General features: G+C 43.2%; 1 protein-coding gene across 2 annotated transcripts in view; it reads right to left on the reverse strand.

Annotated features, from left to right (window-relative positions):
• The window catches only part of WBP2NL (WBP2 N-terminal like), a 41,707-nt gene that overhangs the window by 12,932 nt on the left and 9,220 nt on the right, over nucleotides 1-19,555 (reverse strand). Inside the window, exons 2-4 of one of the 2 annotated variants that reach the window (XM_045364252.3) lie at nucleotides 6,908-7,016; nucleotides 6,522-6,663; nucleotides 5,903-5,995 (exon numbers count right to left, since the gene is read on the reverse strand). In XM_045364252.3, coding sequence (XP_045220187.2) covers nucleotides 5,903-5,995; nucleotides 6,522-6,663; nucleotides 6,908-7,016 — 344 coding nt within the window. Of the gene's footprint in view, nucleotides 1-5,902; nucleotides 6,075-6,521; nucleotides 6,664-6,907; nucleotides 7,017-19,555 lie in introns of those variants that run through there. The other variant, XM_074003655.1, reaches the window with a different exon arrangement.

Genomic DNA, 19,555 nt, shown 5'->3' on the forward strand with positions numbered 1-19,555 from the left:
GCTTGAACCTGTGGAGGTTGCAGTGAGCCGAGATCACACCATTGCACTTCAGCCTAGGCAATAAGAGTGAAACTCTGTCTCAAAAGAAAAAAAAAAAAAAGATAGCAAGGACCCTATTACCCTGGATCATCCCTGAATAACTATGTGGAACAGAGCCTCCTTTTGCCCCTGCTGATTGGTCTTTATATAAGCAGTAATATCTACTGTCTTAAGCATTGATAATTTGGAGTTTATCTGTTTCAGCGGCTAGAATTATTCTAATTCACTATAAATCTAAAGTTGCCCTTCTTCCCTTATCACCCTCCTTGAGGACCCTCTGTGTCCTTTATAGTAATTCCAACAGTAAGTATTTTATTCACTTACAAGTTTGCTTTTTATATGACTCTAACTAGACTATAAGTTTATAAAGACTACGTGTGTCTTATTCACTGCTGTGTTCCCAGCTGTCTCACAATTGGGAATTTGGTTCACAATAGGTACTCAACATACATGTGTTAAAAACATAGGCCGGGCGCGGTGGCTCACGCCTGTAATCCCAGCACTTTGGGAGGCCGAGGCGGGCGGATCACAAGGTCAGGAGATCGAGACCACGGTGAAACCCCGTCTCTACTAAAAATACAAAAAATTAGCCGGGCGCGGTTGTGGGCACCTGTAGTCCCAGCTACTCGGGAGGCTGAGGCAGGAGAATGGCGTGAACCCAGGAGGCGGAGCTTGCAGTGAGCCGAGATCGCGCCACTGCACTCCAGCCTGGGCGACAGAGCGAGACTCCGTCTCAAAAAAAAAAAAAAAAAAAAAAAAAACATAAATCAAGAGCCCTGACATATCAACTCTGCGAGGGAAAGGGAATCTTTCCTAGTCAAAGAATCAGATCATAAAGATGATTAATAGTTAACTCTAAGGGCCTCAAGGACATTTATCTTACAAGCCCTGGCTCTTGTGGGGGCAGGTGGGGGTGGGGAGGAAGTTCCCCACATCTAAGCCATGATATAATCAGAAGACTCAGGCCGGGCATGCTGGCTCATGCCTGTAATCCCAGCACTTTGGGAGGCCGAGGTGGGTGGATCACGAAGTCAGGAGTTCAAGACCAGCCTGACCAATATAGCGAAACCCCGTCTCTACTAAAACTACAAAAATTAGCTGGGCGTGGTGGTGTGCGCCTGTAGTCCCAGCTACTCAGGAGGCTGAGGCAGGAGAATGGCTTCAACCCAGGAGGCAGAGGTTGCAGTGAGCCAAGATCGCCCACTGCACTCCAGCCTGGGTGACAGAGCGAGACTCTTATCTCAAAAAAAAAAAAAAAAAAAAAAAAGACCCAGAGCAGTTCCAGACATTGGGCAAGTTCACGTAAGTTGCCTAAACCCTTTTCAAGTGGCTATGCAACTGCTGAGATGCTGAACCTTCTTGGCTAGCTTTGCGAGCCAAGAAGTAGATCTTAATGAGAGTACAGAGAACCTCAAAAGTTGCCTGACCCCCTTAGCCCATAATCCTAAAAAAGAAGCCCTCTTCAGTACTATGAGGCCAAAAGTAAGAGTGAATTCAACACTCAGTATGCAATTGTCCTGAGTTGCCCAGATGTCTGTAGCAAAGAAGTACTAGACTTCCAAGTGTCCCCTGTCTCTGGATTTCCCACTGTCTCTGGATTTCCCACAGCTGTACTCGTCTGTCTGCCAGGATAACCTGCAATCCAGTTTCAGGCTTCCAGATGCTGTCTGCACTCTGGACTACCAAACAGCTGTGGGTTAGGTACAGCTTGTGAACTTCTTGGCCTCCTTATCTTTGCACTGTATCATCAAAGGTAACTAAAAATTTTTCTTACTTCTTAACTTCCCAGAATATGGCTCTTCCACTACCTCTCTTCTCCAGCATTTCACTGAAATCTCTCTTGCTACCATCAACAAACTCTAATTACCACATGCAATGCACACTTTTCAGTTCTCATTTTACCAAACATCTCTAGAGCAGCTGATATGGATGACCATCCCGTGTCTCATAACTTTCTCCTCCATTGACTTTTGGTATATTAAACTCACTTGATTCTCCTCATTTATCACAGTCAGCCCCTTCTCAATCTTTGCAGATCGCTAATTCCCTTCCCTTCCCTTAAATGTTAAGAACCATTGGAACTCTATCCTCAAATCACTGAGGAAGCCCATCACTCACATGGCGCCAGAGACAACCTGTGTGCTGAAGATTTCCAAATCAGTCTCTAGACACAGCTCATCTTTGGAGCTCCAAGCTGCATGTCAAGTGGCCTCCTAATGTAACTCACACTTAATATGGTGTAGGGGTCAAGAGTATAGGCTCAAAAGGACACAACATCACTATGTAGTATTTCTGCCAAAATGTATGACCTGAATATAATCATGAAGAAACAGACAAACTCAAATTAAGGGATATTCCACAAAACAATAAGTCTATATTCTTTTAAAAATGTCAATGTTGGTCGGGCACAGTGGCTCACGCCTGTAATCCCAGCACTTTGGGAGGCCAAGGCGGGCAGATTACGAGGTCAGAAGATCAAGACCATCCTGGCCAACATGATGAAACCCCGTCTCTACTAAAAATACAAAAATCAGCCAGGCGTGCTGGCGTGCGCCTGTAGTCCCAGTTACTCAGGAAGCTGAGACAGAAGAATCCCTCAAACCCGGGAGAGGGAGGTTGCAGTGAGCCGAGATCGTGCCACTGTACTCCAGCCTGGGCAATAGAGCGAGACTCTGTCTCAAAAAAAAAGAAAAGAAAAAGTCAATGTCATGAAAGACAAAGAAAGGCTGAGTTCCAGATTAAAGCACATAAAAGAAATAGGACAACTAAATTCAATGTGTGATTCAGAATTAGATCCTGGACTGGGGGAAAAAAGTGCTATTAGAATGAGGAACAGTAACAGGACAATCATCTGAATTTGAATATAAACTATATATATATAGATATATATAGATATATATATATATTTTGAGACTGAGTTTTGCTCTTGTCACCCAGGCTGGAGTGCAGTGGCATGATCTTGGCTCACTGCAACCTCCGCCTCCCGGGTTCAAGTGATTCTCGTGCCACAGTCTCCCAAGTAGCTGGAACTAGAAGCACACACCACCATGCCTGGCTAATTTTTGTATTTTTGTACAGACCGGGTTTCACCATGTTAGCCAGGCTGGTCTCAAACTCCTGACCTCAAGTGGTCCACCCACCTTGGCCTCCCAAAGTGCTGGGATTGCAGGCATGAGCCACTGCACCCGGCTGAATATAAACTACATATTAAATAACAGTATTCTGTCAATGTTAAATTTTCTGAATTTGATAAGTACACTGAGGTTAGATAAAATGATGCCCTCATTCTTAGGAGATACACACTTAAATATTTAGGAATGAAGGAAATAATCTTTGTGACTTACTCCCAAATAGTTCAGCAAGAACAAAAGCAAAAAAAGAATAATAAAGAGCAATAAAGAATAATAAAGGGAAAATGCTGATAACGGGCAAATCTAGATGAGGGAAGTTGATCGTAATATTCTTGCAACTTTTCCATAGATCTGATTTTTTTTTACCAATAAAAGACTTAAAAAGAGAAAGTAGGTTTAGAGTTCAAATCCCAGCTACATCACTTGCTAACTATATAGCCTTGGGAAATAATATACCACCACTGACTCAGTTTCCCCAGCTATAAACTGGGGATAATAATAGTACCTACATCATAAGGCATAAGGTTTTTGCAAGGATTAAAAAAATTGACAAACGTAAAGGGCTTTGAACACTGCCCAGTATACAGTAAACATTTCTTTTTTTTTTTTTTTTTTTTTTTTTTGAGACAGAGTCTCGCTCTGTCGCCCAGGCTGGAGTGCAGTGGCCGGATCTCAGCTCACTGCAAGCTCCGCCTCCTGAGTTCACGCCATTCTCCCACCTCAGCCTCCCGAGTAGCTGGGACCACAGGCGCCCGCCACCTCGCCGGCTAATTTTTTGTATTTTTTAGTAGGGACGGGGTTTCACCGTGTTAGCCAGCATGGTCTCGATCTCCTGACCTCGTGATCCGCCCATCTCGGCCTCCCAAAGTGCTGGGATTACAGGCTTGAGCCACCGCGCCCGGCCAACATTTCAATATATGTTAGTCAGTGTTTCAGTGTTATGTCTAAAATTGAACTCATTTCTTCTTCAACTTAGACTGTCTCTTATATTCTTTTTTTTTTTTTGAGACAGAGTCTTACTCTGTTGCCCAGGCTGGAGTGCAGTGGCACGAACTCAGCTCACTGCAACCTCCACCCCTCTGGGTTCAAGCACTCCTCCTGCCTCAGCCTTCCAAGTAGCTGGGACTACAGGTGTGCACGACCACGCCGGGTTAACTTTTGTATTTTCAGTAGAGACGGGGTTTCACCATGTTGCCTGGGCTGAGCTCAAACTCCTGAACTCAGGTAATCCGCCAGCCTCGGCCTCCCAAAGTGCTGGGATTACAAGCATGAGCCACCATACCCAGCCTGTCTCTTATATTCTTGAACACGGTTTATAGCATCCCAATCCACTAAGTCTTCTAAGCTAGAAAGTTTACTCCATCCTTCTGTGTGTCCCCAACACTTTGTCCATGCCTTTATTACAGCATATTCTATGAGACACAATAGTGGATCTGCATATGTCTGTCTCTACTAGAGCATGTTTGTCTCAACTAGATTGAAGTTGAGGGTGGGTGGCAGGGAGAAAAGGAAGAGCATTCCAGACACAAAAAATAGCATGAAAGTTCAGAGATGAGAGAAAATAAAGCACAAAGAAGTCCAGTTTGATTGGAATATAAAAGGTAAGAGAGTGAGGGGCATGAAGTGAGACTAGACTAAATAAAAATATATAATAGCAGGGCACGGTGGCTCACACTTGTAATCCCAACACTTTTGGGAGGCCAAGGCAGGTGGATCACCTGAGGTCAGGAGTTCAAGACCAGCCTGGCCAACATGGTGAAACCCCACCTCTACTAAAAATATAAAAATTAGCTGGGCGTGGTGTCAGACACCTGTAATCCCAGCTACTCAGGAGGCTGAGGCAGGAGAATCGCTTGAACCCAGGAGGCAGAGGTTGCAGTGAGCCAAGATCGCGCCATTGCACTCCAGCCTGGGTGACAAAGCAAGATTCTGTCTTCAAAAAAAAAAGAGAGAGAGAGAGAGAGAGAGAGAGAGAGAGAGAGAGAGAGAGATATGTGATTTTTAAAAATTATATTTAGTCAAAGTTTGAAAGAGTTCTGTGGTACATCCATTAGATCAGTGCTGTAAGTCTTGACAGTACCTCTACCCCCTCTCATGTAAGATGGGGACTAAACCTGAGAAAAGCAAAGGCAAGTCCGGAGAGAAGAAAAAAATTAAAAGCCACACCAAAGGAAGAATAACTAAGGGCTCCCTGACCCAAGGAAGAGACGCTCAGTGGATATCTGAGGTCAGTGTTTAAATGGACAAAAGACTATCAGGTATAATTAGTCACTTGGGTGTGTGGCTGTAAGCTCCCACTAGATTGCAAGGTCCTTCAGGACAGGAAGGGACCGAATAATCTTTGTGTTCCTACCCTGTAACATGGTACTTGACAATTGTAGGTAGGCCCAGGAAATGCCTGCTGAATATGTATGCAAATACCAACTGCCTGGCCACAGAGGCCAGCAAATCTTGGCTTAGTAGAAGTCCTGCTTTAATTCCACAAGCCTTAAAACCCCCAAAGTGGGCTGGGCGTGGTGGCTCATACCTGTAACCCCAGCACCTTGGGAGGCTGAGGCAGAAGGATCATTTGAGTTCAGGAGTTTGAGACCAGCCTGGGCAACATGGTGAAACCCCGACTTACAAAAAATACAAAAATCCCTGTCTCAAAAACAACAAAACAGCAACAAAAACAAAAAACCCAAACAAACAAAAAACCCAAAGTGCTTAATATCTTTATCCGCATCACTTACCAGAAGAGGCAGCTTTCACCATCAACTGGGCAAATTCAATGGCACCTCCATTTCTGAAGACTAATTTAAAAGTAGCTTGTCCTTCCCAGCCACCTGGGGGAAGAAATGGCACACACTCACTAAGAAACTGGCATAGCTGACAACAGAAAGACTGCCACAAACACCAAGGGAAACACTACCTGACAAAGCAGAGCAGCTTTTGTCTTTTGTTTGAATTTCTTTTTTTTTTTTTTTTTTTTTTGAGACGGAGTCTCGCTGTGTCTCCCAGACTGGAGTGCAGTGGCTGGATCTCGGCTCACTGCAAGCTCCGCCTCCCGGGTTCACGCCATTCTCCCGCCTCAGCCTCCCAAGTAGCTGGGACTACAGGCGCCCGCCACCATGCCTGCTAGTTTTTTTTTTTTTTTTTGTATTTTTAGTAGAGACGGGGTTTCACCATGTTAGCCAGAATAGTCTCGATCTCCTGACCTCGTGATCCACCCGCCTCGGCCTCCCAAAGTGCTGCGATTACAGGCTTGAGCCACCGCGCCCGGCCTTGAATTTCAACATGGCAAGTTTGAATCTTAAACTTTCTAGAAGATTTTAAGGGAAAACAAATACACACTTCTGAGGGAACACTTACCATATGGAGCTGCCTGAATAGTTCCCTTAATGAAGTTTGCAGCAAATACTGGTTGTTCAACGGTGAGGTTCGTTATCAGATCAAATGGCATCATAAAAGACAGCATGGGATCATTGATGGAGTGCGAAGTTATGAAAATCACCTATGCAAGGACAGAAACTTTGGAAAAGGAATGCAAAATTCGTCCATGGATTGAGACTTACAAGAGCAAGGTGCATTCTGGTCTGACTGAGAAACATCATATTTTCTTCCATCACCCTTCAATGTGGAAAATCCCAAAGTGCACATGTTTAAAAACACTTCAAAAGTCAATGTTTAACTTTTCTTCATTTTAAGGAAAACAAATGTAGAGTTAATCAGCAAATTAAAGCAGAAGTAGAAATTACCCGGTATGAAGTGAGAAACAATGTTCCTGTCTTTGTACCACTAAAGACATTGGAGCCTTCTGATTGCCGTGGGAAGGAGAGCTCCACATTCGGAGACTGCGTCAAGAGACTGTAGAAAATGAGGAACAGACAGCATACAATAAAGAATGTATATAAAATGACACACATAAAGTTCTTAACGCAGTTTTTTTCCCCAGAGTAAGCACTCAATAAACATTAGCTGCTGCTGCTGCTATTATTACTACTACTACTATTTTATTGAAATAAAAAGGAATTCAAATGATCTTATTCTCGACAGTTTACTCTTATTCTTCTCCCTCTTCATCACTGGATTCTTTTTCTTGTCAAATCTACTCCTATTCTCAATGTGTGTTCATTAATTTTTTTTTTTTTTTTTTTTTTTTTTTTTTTTTTTTTTTGAGACGGAGTCTCGCTGTGTCTCCCAGGCTGGAGTGCAGTGGCGCGATCTCGGCTCACTGCAAGCTCCGCCCCCTGGGTTCACGCCATTCTCCCGACTCAGCCTCCCAAGTAGCTGGGACTACAGGCGCCCGCTACCACGCCCGGCTAATTTTTTTGTATTTTTAGTAGAGACGGGGTTTCACCGTGTTAGCCAGGATAGTCTCGATCTCCTGACCTCGTGATCCACCAGCCTCGGCCTCCCAAAGTGCTGGGATTACAGGCTTGAGCCACCGCGCCCGGCCTCATTAATTTTTATACTTCTTGTGTGGTAAGCGTAAAGCACTGTGCTAATAGAAATGGTTCTTTGACGCTGGTAAAGGTAAGGCAGCAGACTGCCCCAGACCCCTCTGACATGTCCCCTCAGCCTGTCGTGCTCTCTCCTTACTGTTAACCTGGAAAACTTGGACTCATCTTATTGTCACTCATCAAATCCTGCTGGGTTCTATTTTTTCCTTTCTTATCTTTCTTTCTTTCCTTTTTTTCTTTCCTTTCTTTCTTTCTCTCTTTTTATTTCTTCTCTCTTTCTCCCTCCCTCCCTCACTTCTTTCTTTTCTTTCTTTCTTTTCCTTTTCTTTTTGCCTCGGCCTCCTAAAGTGCTGGGATTGCTGGGATTACAGGTGTGAGCCACTGCACCCAGCTCTCTTTCTTCTTTCTGTCTGTCTTTTTTTTTTTTGAGACCGGGTCTCACTCCATTGCCCAGGCTGGAGTGCAGTGGCATAATCTCCACTCACCACCCTCCGCCTCCTGGGCTCAGGTGATCCTCCCACTCAGCCTCCTGAGTAGCTGGGACCATAGGCAAGCACCACCACGCCTGGCTAATTTTTTTTTTTTTTTTTTGAGAGAAGTCTCGCTCTTGTCCCCCAGGTTTGAGTGCAATGGCTCAATCTCAGCTCACTGCAACCTTCACCTCCCAGGTTGAAATGATTCTCCTGCCTCTGCCTCCCAAGTAGCTGGGATTAAGTCACCTGCCACCACGCCAGGCTAATTTTTGTATTTTTTGGTAGAGACAGGGTTTCTCTCTATATATATATATGAAGATATATATATCTCTCTCTCTCCAATGTATACCTTAATGATCATTAAGTACAATGTCTGCCTTCTTTGCTACTCTAGCCCTAGCAAACAGTGGGTGCTCTAAATAGTTATTGAAAGAATGAATGAAAACATGAATATAGATCATAATGCAAACAATATATGACATAATATAAATGTATGTCATACATTTATTGGTAACAAAATGTCATAGCAATTTAGTGGAAGAAGAGATTAGTTTTAGTTGAAGTAATTAGGAATGACCTAATAGAAAGACTGCAATTTGAGCTGATTAAGAGATGGGTAGCATTCTGGCTGGGCACAGTGGCTCACACCTATAATCCCAACGCTTTGGGAGACCGAGGCTGGCGGATCATTTGGGGAGTTTGAGACCAGCTTGATGGGGTTTAGTGAAACCCCATCTCTACTAAAATACAAAAATTATCCAGTCATGGTGGTACATGCCTGTAATCTCAGCTACTCGGGAGGCTGAAGTGGGAAGATTGCTTGAGCCATAGGGCAGAGATTGCAGTGATCCACTGCACTCCACCCTGGGCAACAAAATATGATCCTGTTTCAAAAAAAGGGAGAGAGAGAGATACGGATAGTGTTCAGTAGGCAAAGGTGACGGTAGAGAACAATCCAGATGGGAAGCAAACAACATTCATGGAGGTGTAGGAGCAGATATGGAAAGCAAACTGCATACTTGGGAGAAGCCTAGTGGTATGGCTTCATCAAAACATAGTGTGGAAGTGAGGTTAGGAGAAACAGTGAAATAAAGTTGGAAAGTTATGCCGGAACTACAGCTTAAAGACATCGTTTGATAGGCAAGGAGAAACTGTGAGCTTCAGATTTCTCAACAGGAAAGTCACATAATCAAGAAGGTACTGTATCAGAGGGATCAGTTTAAGAATTCCTAAAATAGTTCTGATGCAAGGTAAAAACTGGAACTAGGGTGGTAATGTGCAGATTAAAAGGGGAGGATTTTTAAAAGACTATGAAAATATAGGACATTAGCAAAAAACAGCGGAATGGGAACCTTTAAATGTCAGTGTAGCCATAAAAGCAATAAATAAAGCAAAAGAAAACCTGTCAGAATCAACTTTTTCAGAATTCTAGAATCTAATCAAAAGCTTATAGCAACTAGGCGAATGCTTAAACAATTTAAGAAAAAAAGCTGAATCTCAGTAAGTAAGCTTTATGACATTTTAACCTACCCTGGTATCATCCCCCACTACTAGCTTGGCAGCAGCTTTGAAGACAACAATCTGTATTGCCATGATAGATACCGAGTACTGGAGGGAGCAGAACACACTTATTTTAAAAAATTGTAGTTTGACTTGTCTGGTGGCTCCTTGAAGGACTGGCTCAAAGGGCATGTAGTTAATTTGTAATTTTCCCAGGATGGATGAGGCTGCCAGGGGGCATTTGTCAAAAACATTTCTGGCTGGGTCACGCCTGTAATCCCAGCACTTTGGGAGGCTGAGGCGGGTGGATCACCAGAGGTTGGGAGTTCGAGACCAGCCTGACCAACATGGAGAAACCACATCTCTATTAAAAATGCAAAATTAGGCCGGGCGCGGTGGCTCAAGCCTGCAATCCCAGCACTTTGGGAGGCCGAGACGGGCGGATCACGAGGTCAGGAGATCGAGACCATCCTGGCTAATATGGTGAAACCCCGTCTCTACTAAAAATACAAAAAACTAGCTGGGCGAGGTGGTGGGCGCCTGTAGTCCCAGCTACTCGGGAGGCTGAGGCAGGAGAATGGCATAAATCCGGGAGGCGGAGCTTGCAGTGAGCTGAGATCCGGCCACTGCACTCCAGCCTGGGCGACAGAGCGAGACTCCGTCTCAAAAAAAAAAAAAAAAAAAAAAGCAAAATTAACTGGGCCTGGTGGCATGTGTCTGTAATCCCAGCTACTTGGGAGACTGAGGCAGGAGAATTGCTTGAACCTGGGAGGCAGAGGTTGTGGTGAGCCAAGATCTCGCCATTTCACTCCAGCCTGGGCAACAAGAGCAAAACTCCATCTCAAGAAAAAAAAAAGAAAAAAATTCCAAGTCAATGTATTAGTTGCTGCTACCTAGCAAAAGGGATGACAGCTGGGGCAAAAAAAAAAAAAAAAAATAGACAAATTGAAAAGCTAGAGGAAAGGATGAGCAATGAAATGCTTTGAGGAATAAAGGTAAAAGCTCACACATATTCCTGAGAAACAAGAAAGCCATACACATACATGTCCAGGGCTAGATTCATACTAAAAACAAAAAATGAAACACACACACACACACACACACACACACACACACAGAAGAGGCACTAAGCTTTCACCTCTGATTAACAATTAGAAGTGATGCAGGCCGGGCGCGGTGGCTCAAGCCTGTAATCCCAGCACTTTGGGAGGCCGAGACGGGCGGATCACTAGGTCAGGAGATCGAGACCATCCTGGCTAACACGGTGAAACCCCGTCTCTACTAAAAAAAATACAAAAAACTAGCCGGGCGAGGTGGCGGGCGCCTGTAGTCCCAGCTACTCAGGAGGCTGAGACAGGAGAATGGCCCGAACCCGGGAGGCGGAGCTTGCAGTGAGCTGAGATCCGGCCACTGCACTCCAGCCTGGGCGACAGAGCGAGACTCCGTCTCAAAAAAAAAAAAAAAAAAAAAAAAAAAGAAGTGATGCAAAAAGGCCTCGGTGCGGTGGCTCACGCCTGTAATCCAGCACTTTGGGAGGCTGAGGCAGGCAGATCACCTGAGGTCAGGAGTTCAAGACCAGCCTGGCCAACATGGCGAAATCTCATCTCTATTAAACATATAAAAATTAGCTGGGCGTAGTGGTGGGCACCTATAATCCCAGCTACTCAGGAGGCTGAGGCAAGAGAACTGCTTGAACCCAGGAGGCAGAGGTTGCAGTGAGCCAAGATCATGCTACTACACTGCAGCCTGGGCAACAGAGCAAGACTCTGTCTCAAAAAAAAAAAAAAAAAAAGGAAATGATGCAAAAAAAGTGAAGGTGAAGGCAGAGTTGTAAACTGCCTGGTTTAGTGAGAAAGGCACGTTCATGCTCTAACACACACACAGTCCATCTGTAAGGGCTGGGAGATTTTGTTGTTGTTCCAGACATAGAAGAAAATTTCTGTCAAATCACTAGCTGGCCACTGAGGTAACAGAACTGAGACTCCAGTGGCCACAAATAACAAATAATACAGAAAAGTCACTGTACAAATAAATATCAACTACAACAAGCAACAAAAATAAACCCTGAAGAAGAGGGGGATTCTACTTTCCAGAGTTACTACATTAAAATATTCAAAATGGGCCGGGCGCGGTGGCTCAAGCCTGTAATCCCAGCACTTTGGGAGGCCGAGACGGGCGGATCACGAGGTCGGGAGATCGAGACCATCCTGGTTAACACGGTGAAACCCCGTCTCTACTAAAAAATACAAAAAACTAGCCGGGCGAGGTGGCGGGCGCCTGTAGTCCCAGCTACTCGGGAGGCTGAGGCAGGAGAATGGCGTGAACCCGGGAGGCGGAGCTTGCAGTGAGCTGAGATCCGGCCACTGCACTCCAGCCTGGGTGACAGCGCGAGACTCCGTCTCAAAAAAAAAAAAAAAAATAAAATAAAATAAAAATAAAATAAAATAAAATAAAATAAAAAAATAAAATATTCAAAATGTCCAGTTTTCAACAACCAAAATCACTAGGCATGCAAAGGAACAAGAAAGTATAGCAATACACAGGAACAAAAGAAATTAATAAAACTGTCCCTGAGGAAGCCCATACATTGGATTTATCAGACAACACTTTAAATAAACTATTGTAAATATACTGAAAGAGTTAAAGGAAACCATGTCCAAATAACTAAAAGAAAGAATACGAACAAAGTCTCAGGAAGTAGAGAACATCAATAAAGAGGCAGAAATTATTAAAAGGAACCAAATAGAAATTCTAGAGTTGAAGACTACAACTGAAATGAACAATTTAATCACTGGGGCTCAATAGCCGATTTTGGCAGGCAGAAGAGAGAATTATTTAACTTGAAGTAGATCAATGGGAATAACGGTTACTACCTGAGTAACACAAATGGGAAAAAAGGAAGAAAAATGAACGGAGTTTAAGAGACCTGTGGGACACCATCAAACACACCAATATACCTACAATGGGAATTCAAGAAGGAGAGGAGAGAGAGAAAGGGGAATAAAGAATATCTGGGGCCAAGCACGGTGGCTCATGCCTGTAATCCTAGCACTTTGGGAGGTCACAGTGGGCAGAATGCGTGAGCACAGGTGTTCAACACCAGCAAGGGCAACATAGTGAAACCCTGTCTCCACAAAGAATACAAAAAATTAGCCAAGCATGGTGGAGTGCACCTATAGTCCCAGCTACCCAAGACACCAAGGTGGGAGGATTGCTTCAGCCTGGAAGGTCAAGGCTGTAGTGAGCCATGATTGCACCACTCCAGTCTGGGATTGCACTCCAGTCTGGGCGACAGAGTGAGACCCTGTCTCAAAATAAGAAAAAAGAATATCTGGGCCGGAAACAGTGACTCATGCCTATAATCCCAGCAGTTTGGGAGGCTGAGGCGGGAGGATTGCTTGAGCTCAGGAGTTTGAAACCAGCTTGGGCAACATAGTGAAACCTCAGCTCTACTAAAAATTTTAAAATTTGCTGGTGGGCTGCGGTGGCTCATGCCTGTAATCCCAGTACTTTGAAAGGCAGAGGCAGGTGGATCTCCTGAAGCCAGGAATTCGAGACCAGCCTGAACAACATGGTGAAAGCCCATCTCTACTAAAAATACAAAAAATAGCCAGGCATGGGCGGCACGTGCCTATAATCCCAGCTACTCGGGAGGCTGAGGCAGGAGAATCGCATGAACCTAGGAGGCAGAGGTTGCAGTGAACCGAGATCGCACCAATGCACTCCAGCCTGGGAAACAGAGTGAGACTCTGTCTCCAAAAATAAAAAAGTAAAAATTTAAAATGTAGTCAGGTGTGGTGGCATGCATCTGTAGCCCCAGCTACTCAGGAGGCCAAGGCAAGAGAATCACTTGAGCCTGGGATGTCGAGGCTGTAGTGAGCTGTGATCGGGCCACTGCACTCCAGCCTAGGTGACAGAGACCCTATCTCAAAATAAATAAATAATGGCCAAAATCTTCCCAAATTTAATGAAATACATGAATCTACACATCCAAGCTCAACAAACTCCAAGCAGAATCAAGTAGAATAAACTCAGATCCACACTGACATGCATTATAATCAAATTATTGAAAGCCAAATTCAAGGAATCGAAATTAGCAAGATAAGTGACTCATCATGCACAAGGAATCCTCAGACTAGCAGCTGATTTCTTGTTTTTTTTTTTTTTTTTTGAGATGGAGTTTTACTCTTGTTGCCCAGGCTAGAGTGCAATGGCACAATCTCAGCTCACCACAACCTCCGCCTCCCAGGTTCAAGTGATTCTCCTGCCTCAGCTTCCCGAGTAGCTGAGATTACAGGCATGTGCCACCATGCCCAGCTAATTTTGTATTTTTAGTAGAGATGGGGTTTCTCTATGTTGGTCAGGCTGGTCTCGAACTCCCGGCCTCAGGTGATCTGCTCACCTCGGGCTCCCAAAGTGCTGGGATTACAGGTGTGAGCCACCGCACCTGGCCAGCAGCTGATTTCTTATTGAAATCATGGAGGCCAAAAGGAAATGGGATGACATATTCAAAAAATTCCTTTTTTTTTTTTTGAGACAGAGTCACGCTCTGTCACCCAAACTGGAGTGCAGTGGCGCTCTCTTGGCTCACTGCAACCTCCACCTCCTGAGTTCAAGTGATTCTCCTGCCTCAGCCTCCTGAGTAGCTGGGACTACAGGTGTGTGCCACCATGCCCAGCTAATTTTTTGAATTTTTAGTAGAGATGGGGTTTCACCATGTTAGCCAGGATGGTCTTGATCTTCTGACCTCATGATCCACCCACCTCAGCCTCCCAAAGTACTGTGATTACAGGTGTGAGCCACTGTGCCCAGCCCTAAAAACAAAAAACTCTTAACCAAGAATTCTGTAAGTGGCAAAACTATCCTTCAAAAATTAAAGAGAAATTAAGACATTACCAAATAAACAAAAAATGAGAGCTCATCACTAGTAGATTTGAAGTATAAGAAATGCTATATTTTATAATATGTTTTCTGATTACAATGGAAAGAAACTAGAAATCAACAGCACAAGGAAAACTGCCATAAATATGTGGAAATTAAACAATACGCTCTTAAGTAAACAATGAGTCAAAGAAGAAATTGGGGAAATTAGAAAGTACCTAGAGAACAATGAAAATGAAAACACAACATATCAAAGCTTATGGGATGCCATAAATGCAGTGCTAAGATGTTTATAGCTGTAAATGTGTACTTTAATAAAGAAGAAAGATCTCAAATTGACAACCTAACTTTATACAAGGAACTAAAAAAAAAACAAATGAAGCCCAAAGCTAGCAGAAGGAAGAAATAATAAAGATTAGAACAGAAATAAATGAAAGTGAGAATAGAAAAAAAAAATACTCTTAGCTAGATTAAGAAAAAGAGAAAAGTCTCAACTAAAATCAGAAATGAAAAAGAGGAAATTAAAACTGATGCCAGCCAGGCGTGGTGGCTCATGCCTGTAATCCTAGCACTTTGGGAGGCCAAGGCAGGTGGATTACTTGAGGCCGGGAGTTTGAGACCACCCTGGCCAACATGATGAAACCCGATCTCTACTATAAACATACAAAAAAAATCAGCCAGGCGTGGTGGTGGGTGCCTGTAATTCCAGCTACTAGGGAGGCTGAGGCAGGAGAATCACTTTAACCCAGGAGGCAGAGGTTGCAGCAAGCCAAGATTTCACCACTGCACTCCAGCCTGGGTGACAGAGTAAGACTCTGTCTCCAAAAAACAAAAACAAAAACAAAACAAAACAACAACAAAACTGATGCCAAGGAGTTACAAAGGATTATAAGAGAAAACCAAGGACAACTGTATGTCAAGTTGGATAACCTAGAAGAAATGGATAAATCCCTAGAAAAAACACAACCTACCACACTGAACCATGAACAAACAGAAAATATAAACAGACCAATTAACTATTAAGGAAATTGAATCAGTAATCAAAAACCTCTCAGCCAGGTGTGGTGGCTTATGCCTTTAATCCCAGCACTCTGGGAGACTGAGACAGGAGGATTGCTTGAAGCCAGGAGTTTCAGACCAGCCTGGGCAACATAGGAAGACCTCATCTCTACAAAATATATATAAAAAAAATAGCTGGGTGTGGTGACACACACCTGTAGTCCCAGCTACTCTGGAGGCTGAGGTGGGAGGATCACTTGAGCCTTGGAGGTTGAGGCTGCAGTGAGCTGTGATCATGTCACATCACTGCACTCCAGCTGGGGTGACAGAGTGAGAACCTGTCTCAAAAAGAGAAAAAAAAAAAAACAACTCTCGACAAATTCTATTATATAAAACATTTAAAGAATTAACATTAATCTTTCTGAAACTCTTCCCCAAAATTAAAGAGGAAGAAACACTTCTAGGCTCACTTTATGAGGCCAACATTACTCTGATACCAAAGCCAGACAAAGATACTACAATAAAATAAAATTACAGGTCAGTATCTCTGATGAATACTGATGTAAAAAATCTTCAACAAAATACTGGCAAAACAAATTCAGCAGCATATTAAAAGGACTATACACTATGATCAAATGGGGTTTATTCCTAGAACGCAAGAATGGTTCAAAATAGGAAAAAACCATATGATCATCGCAATCGATGCAGAAAAAGCATATGAAAAGATTCAATATATTTTCATGATAAAAACACTCAACAAAGTAAAAGTAGAGGAAGTTACCTCAACATAATAAAACTCATATATGAAAAGCCTGCAGCTAACAGCATACTGAATGGCAAAAGACTGAAAGCTTCCCCTCTAAGGTTAGAAACAAGGCAAGGATGCCTGCTTTCACCACTTCTATTCAACATAGTATTGGAAGTCCTAGCCAGAGCAATTAGGCAAAAAATAAAATAAATCAATAAATGGTATTCAAATTGGAAAGGAAGAAGTAAAATTAACTCCTTTCACAGATGGCATGATCTTATATGTAAATAAACCTAAAGAGTCCACCCAAAAGCTGTCAAAATAAGTGAATTCAGTAAAGTAGCAGCATACAAAATCAACACACAAATATAGTCGCATTTCTATACACTAACAATGAACAATCCAAAAAGGAGATTAAGGAAACAATTTCATTTACAATAGCATGAAAAAGAATAAAATACTTAGGAATAAACCTCGTCAAGGAGGTGAAAGGTTTGTACACTGAAAACTATAAAATATTGGTGAAAAAATTGAAGACATAAATAAATGGGAAGGTATCCCATGTTCATGGATTTGAAAACTTAATATGGTTAAGATGTCCAGGCTACCCATGTGATTCAGAGATTCAACACAATCCCTACCAAATCTCAACAACAATTTTTGCACAAACAGAAAGTGACATCATAAAATTCATATAGAATTGCAAGGGACCCAAAAAGCCAAACAATTTTTAAAAAGAAGAACAAAGAGGACTCACACTTCCTGATTTCAAAGTATATTACAAAGCTGCAGTAATCAAAACAGCATGGCACTGGCATTAAAGATAAATAGACCAATGGACTAGAATAGAGAGAAATAAATCCTCACATATATGTGAGGATTGATCAAATAATCTTCAACAAAGGTACTAAGATGACTCAACAGGAAAAGGACAATCTATTTAACAAATTATGTGCTTTTAGAAAACTGGATATCAGGCCGGGCGCGGTGGCTCAAGCCTGTAATCCCAGCACTTTGGGAGGCCGAGACGGGTGGATCATGAGGTCAGGAGATCGAGACCATCCTGGCTAACACGGTGAAACCCCATCTCTACTAAAAAATACAAAAAACTAGCCGGGCAAGGTGGCGGGCGTCTGTAGTCCCAGCTACTCAGGAGGCTGAGGCAGGAGAATGGCGTGAACCTGGGAGGCGGAGCTTGCAGTAAGCTGAGATCCGGCCACTGCACTCCAGCCTGGGCGACAGAGCGAGACTCCATCTCAAAAAAAAAAAAAAAAAAAGAAAACTGGATATCCACATGCAAAAGAATGAAGTCATACCTTTAACTTACGTCATATGCAAAAATTAACCCAAAATGGATTAAAGACTTAAACATAAGGCCCAAAATTACAAAATTCCTAGAAAAAAACATAGTGAAAATCTTCATGACATTGGACTTGGCAATGACTTCTTGGATAAGAAAACAAAAGCATAGGCAACAAAAGAACAAATAAACAAATGGGACTATATCAAACTTTAAAATTGTGTATCAAAGGACACAATCACCAGAATGAAAAAGCAACCTATGGAATGGGAGAAAATATTTGAAATTGTATTTATGATAAGGCCTTAATATCTAGAGTATGTAAAGAGCTCCCTGTAATCCCAGCACTTTGGGAGGCCAAGGTAGGTGGATCACCTGAGGTCAGTAGTTCGAGACCAGCCAGGCCAACATGGTGAAACCCTGTCTCTACTAAAAATACAAAAAATTGGCCAGGTGCAATGGCTCACGCCTGTAATCTCAGCACTTTGGGAGGCCGAGGCGGGCAGATCGTAAGATCAGGAGATAGAGACCAACACGGTGAAACCCCTTCTCTACTAAAAAATAGAAAAAAATTAGCTGGGCATGGTGCCAGGCACCTGTAGTCCCAGCTACTCGGGAGGCTGAGGCAGGAGAATGATGTGAACCCAGGAGGTGGAGCTTGCAGTGAGCCAAGATCATGCCACTGCACTCCAGCCTGGGCGACGGAGCGAGACTCCGTCTCAAAAAAAAAAAAAAATTAGCCAGGTGTGGTGGTGGGCACCTGTAATCCCAGCTACTCAGGAGGCTGAGGCAGGAGAAACACTTGAACCTGGGAGGCAGAGGTTGCAGTGAGCCGAGATCGCACCATTGCACTCCAGCCCAGGCAACAACAGCAATAATACACAAATGGCCAATGAGCATATAAAAAGATTGTCATCACTAATCATCAGAGAAATACAAATCAAAACCACAATAAGACATCACTTTGTACCCATTAGGATGGTTAATATTTAAAAAACCAACAGGTCCAGGCATGGTGGCTCATGCCTGTAATCCCAGAACTTTGGGAGGCCAAGGTGAGTGGATCATTTGACACTAAGAGTTTGAGAACAGCCTGGCCAACACAGCAAAACTCCATCTTTACTAAAAATACAAAAAGCTGGGTGTGGTGGCATATGCCTGTAATCCTGGCTACTCAGGAGGCTGAGGGCATGTGAATCACTTGAACCCCGGAAGCTGAGGCTGCAGTGAGCCAGGATCCTGCTGATACACTCCAGCCTGAGTGACAGAGTAAGACTGTCAAAAAAGAGAAGAGAGGGGATGAGAGGGGGAGGGGGAGGGGCAGGGGGAAGAAGAGAGGGAGGGAGGGAGGGAGAGAGGGAGGGACGGAGGAAGAGAAGAGAAGAAAAAGGAAGAGAAGAGAAACGAGTGTTGGTAAGGACGTGGAGAAACTGGAACTCTTGTGCACTGTTGCTAGAACTGTAAAATGAGTAGCTGCTATGGAAAACACTCCGGAGGCTCCTCAAAAAAATTAAAAATAGAACTACCATACAAGGTAGCAATCCTGCTTCTGGGTATACATCCAAAAGAATTGACAGCAGTGTCTTAAATAGATATTCGAATACTTATGTTGATAGCAGCACTATGCACAATAACCAGGAGGTGGAAGCTACCTAAATGTCCATCAGTGCATGAATGGATAAACAAAATATGGCACATACATACAATGGAACATTATTCAACCTTAAAATAAGGAAATCCTGTCACATGCTATAACATGGATGAACCTTAAGGATGTTATGCTAAGTTAAATAAACCAGCCACAAAAAGACAAATACTGTGATGACACTTACATGAGGTATCTGAAGTAGTCCAATGCATAGAAACACAAAGTAGAATGGTTGTTACTAGGGGTCATGGGGACAGGATAGAGGGAATTGTTTAATGGGAACAGAATTGTTGGGAAAAGTATGGTGAAGTGGGCACTCAAGAGCACTGAGAGGAATGTAAATTGATATAATTCTGTAAGGCCACTCTGCAATAAGTATATTTTAATGTATCAT

This window comes from Macaca fascicularis, chromosome 10 (assembly GCF_037993035.2).
Source record: "Macaca fascicularis isolate 582-1 chromosome 10, T2T-MFA8v1.1".
NCBI lineage: Eukaryota > Metazoa > Chordata > Mammalia > Primates > Cercopithecidae > Macaca > Macaca fascicularis.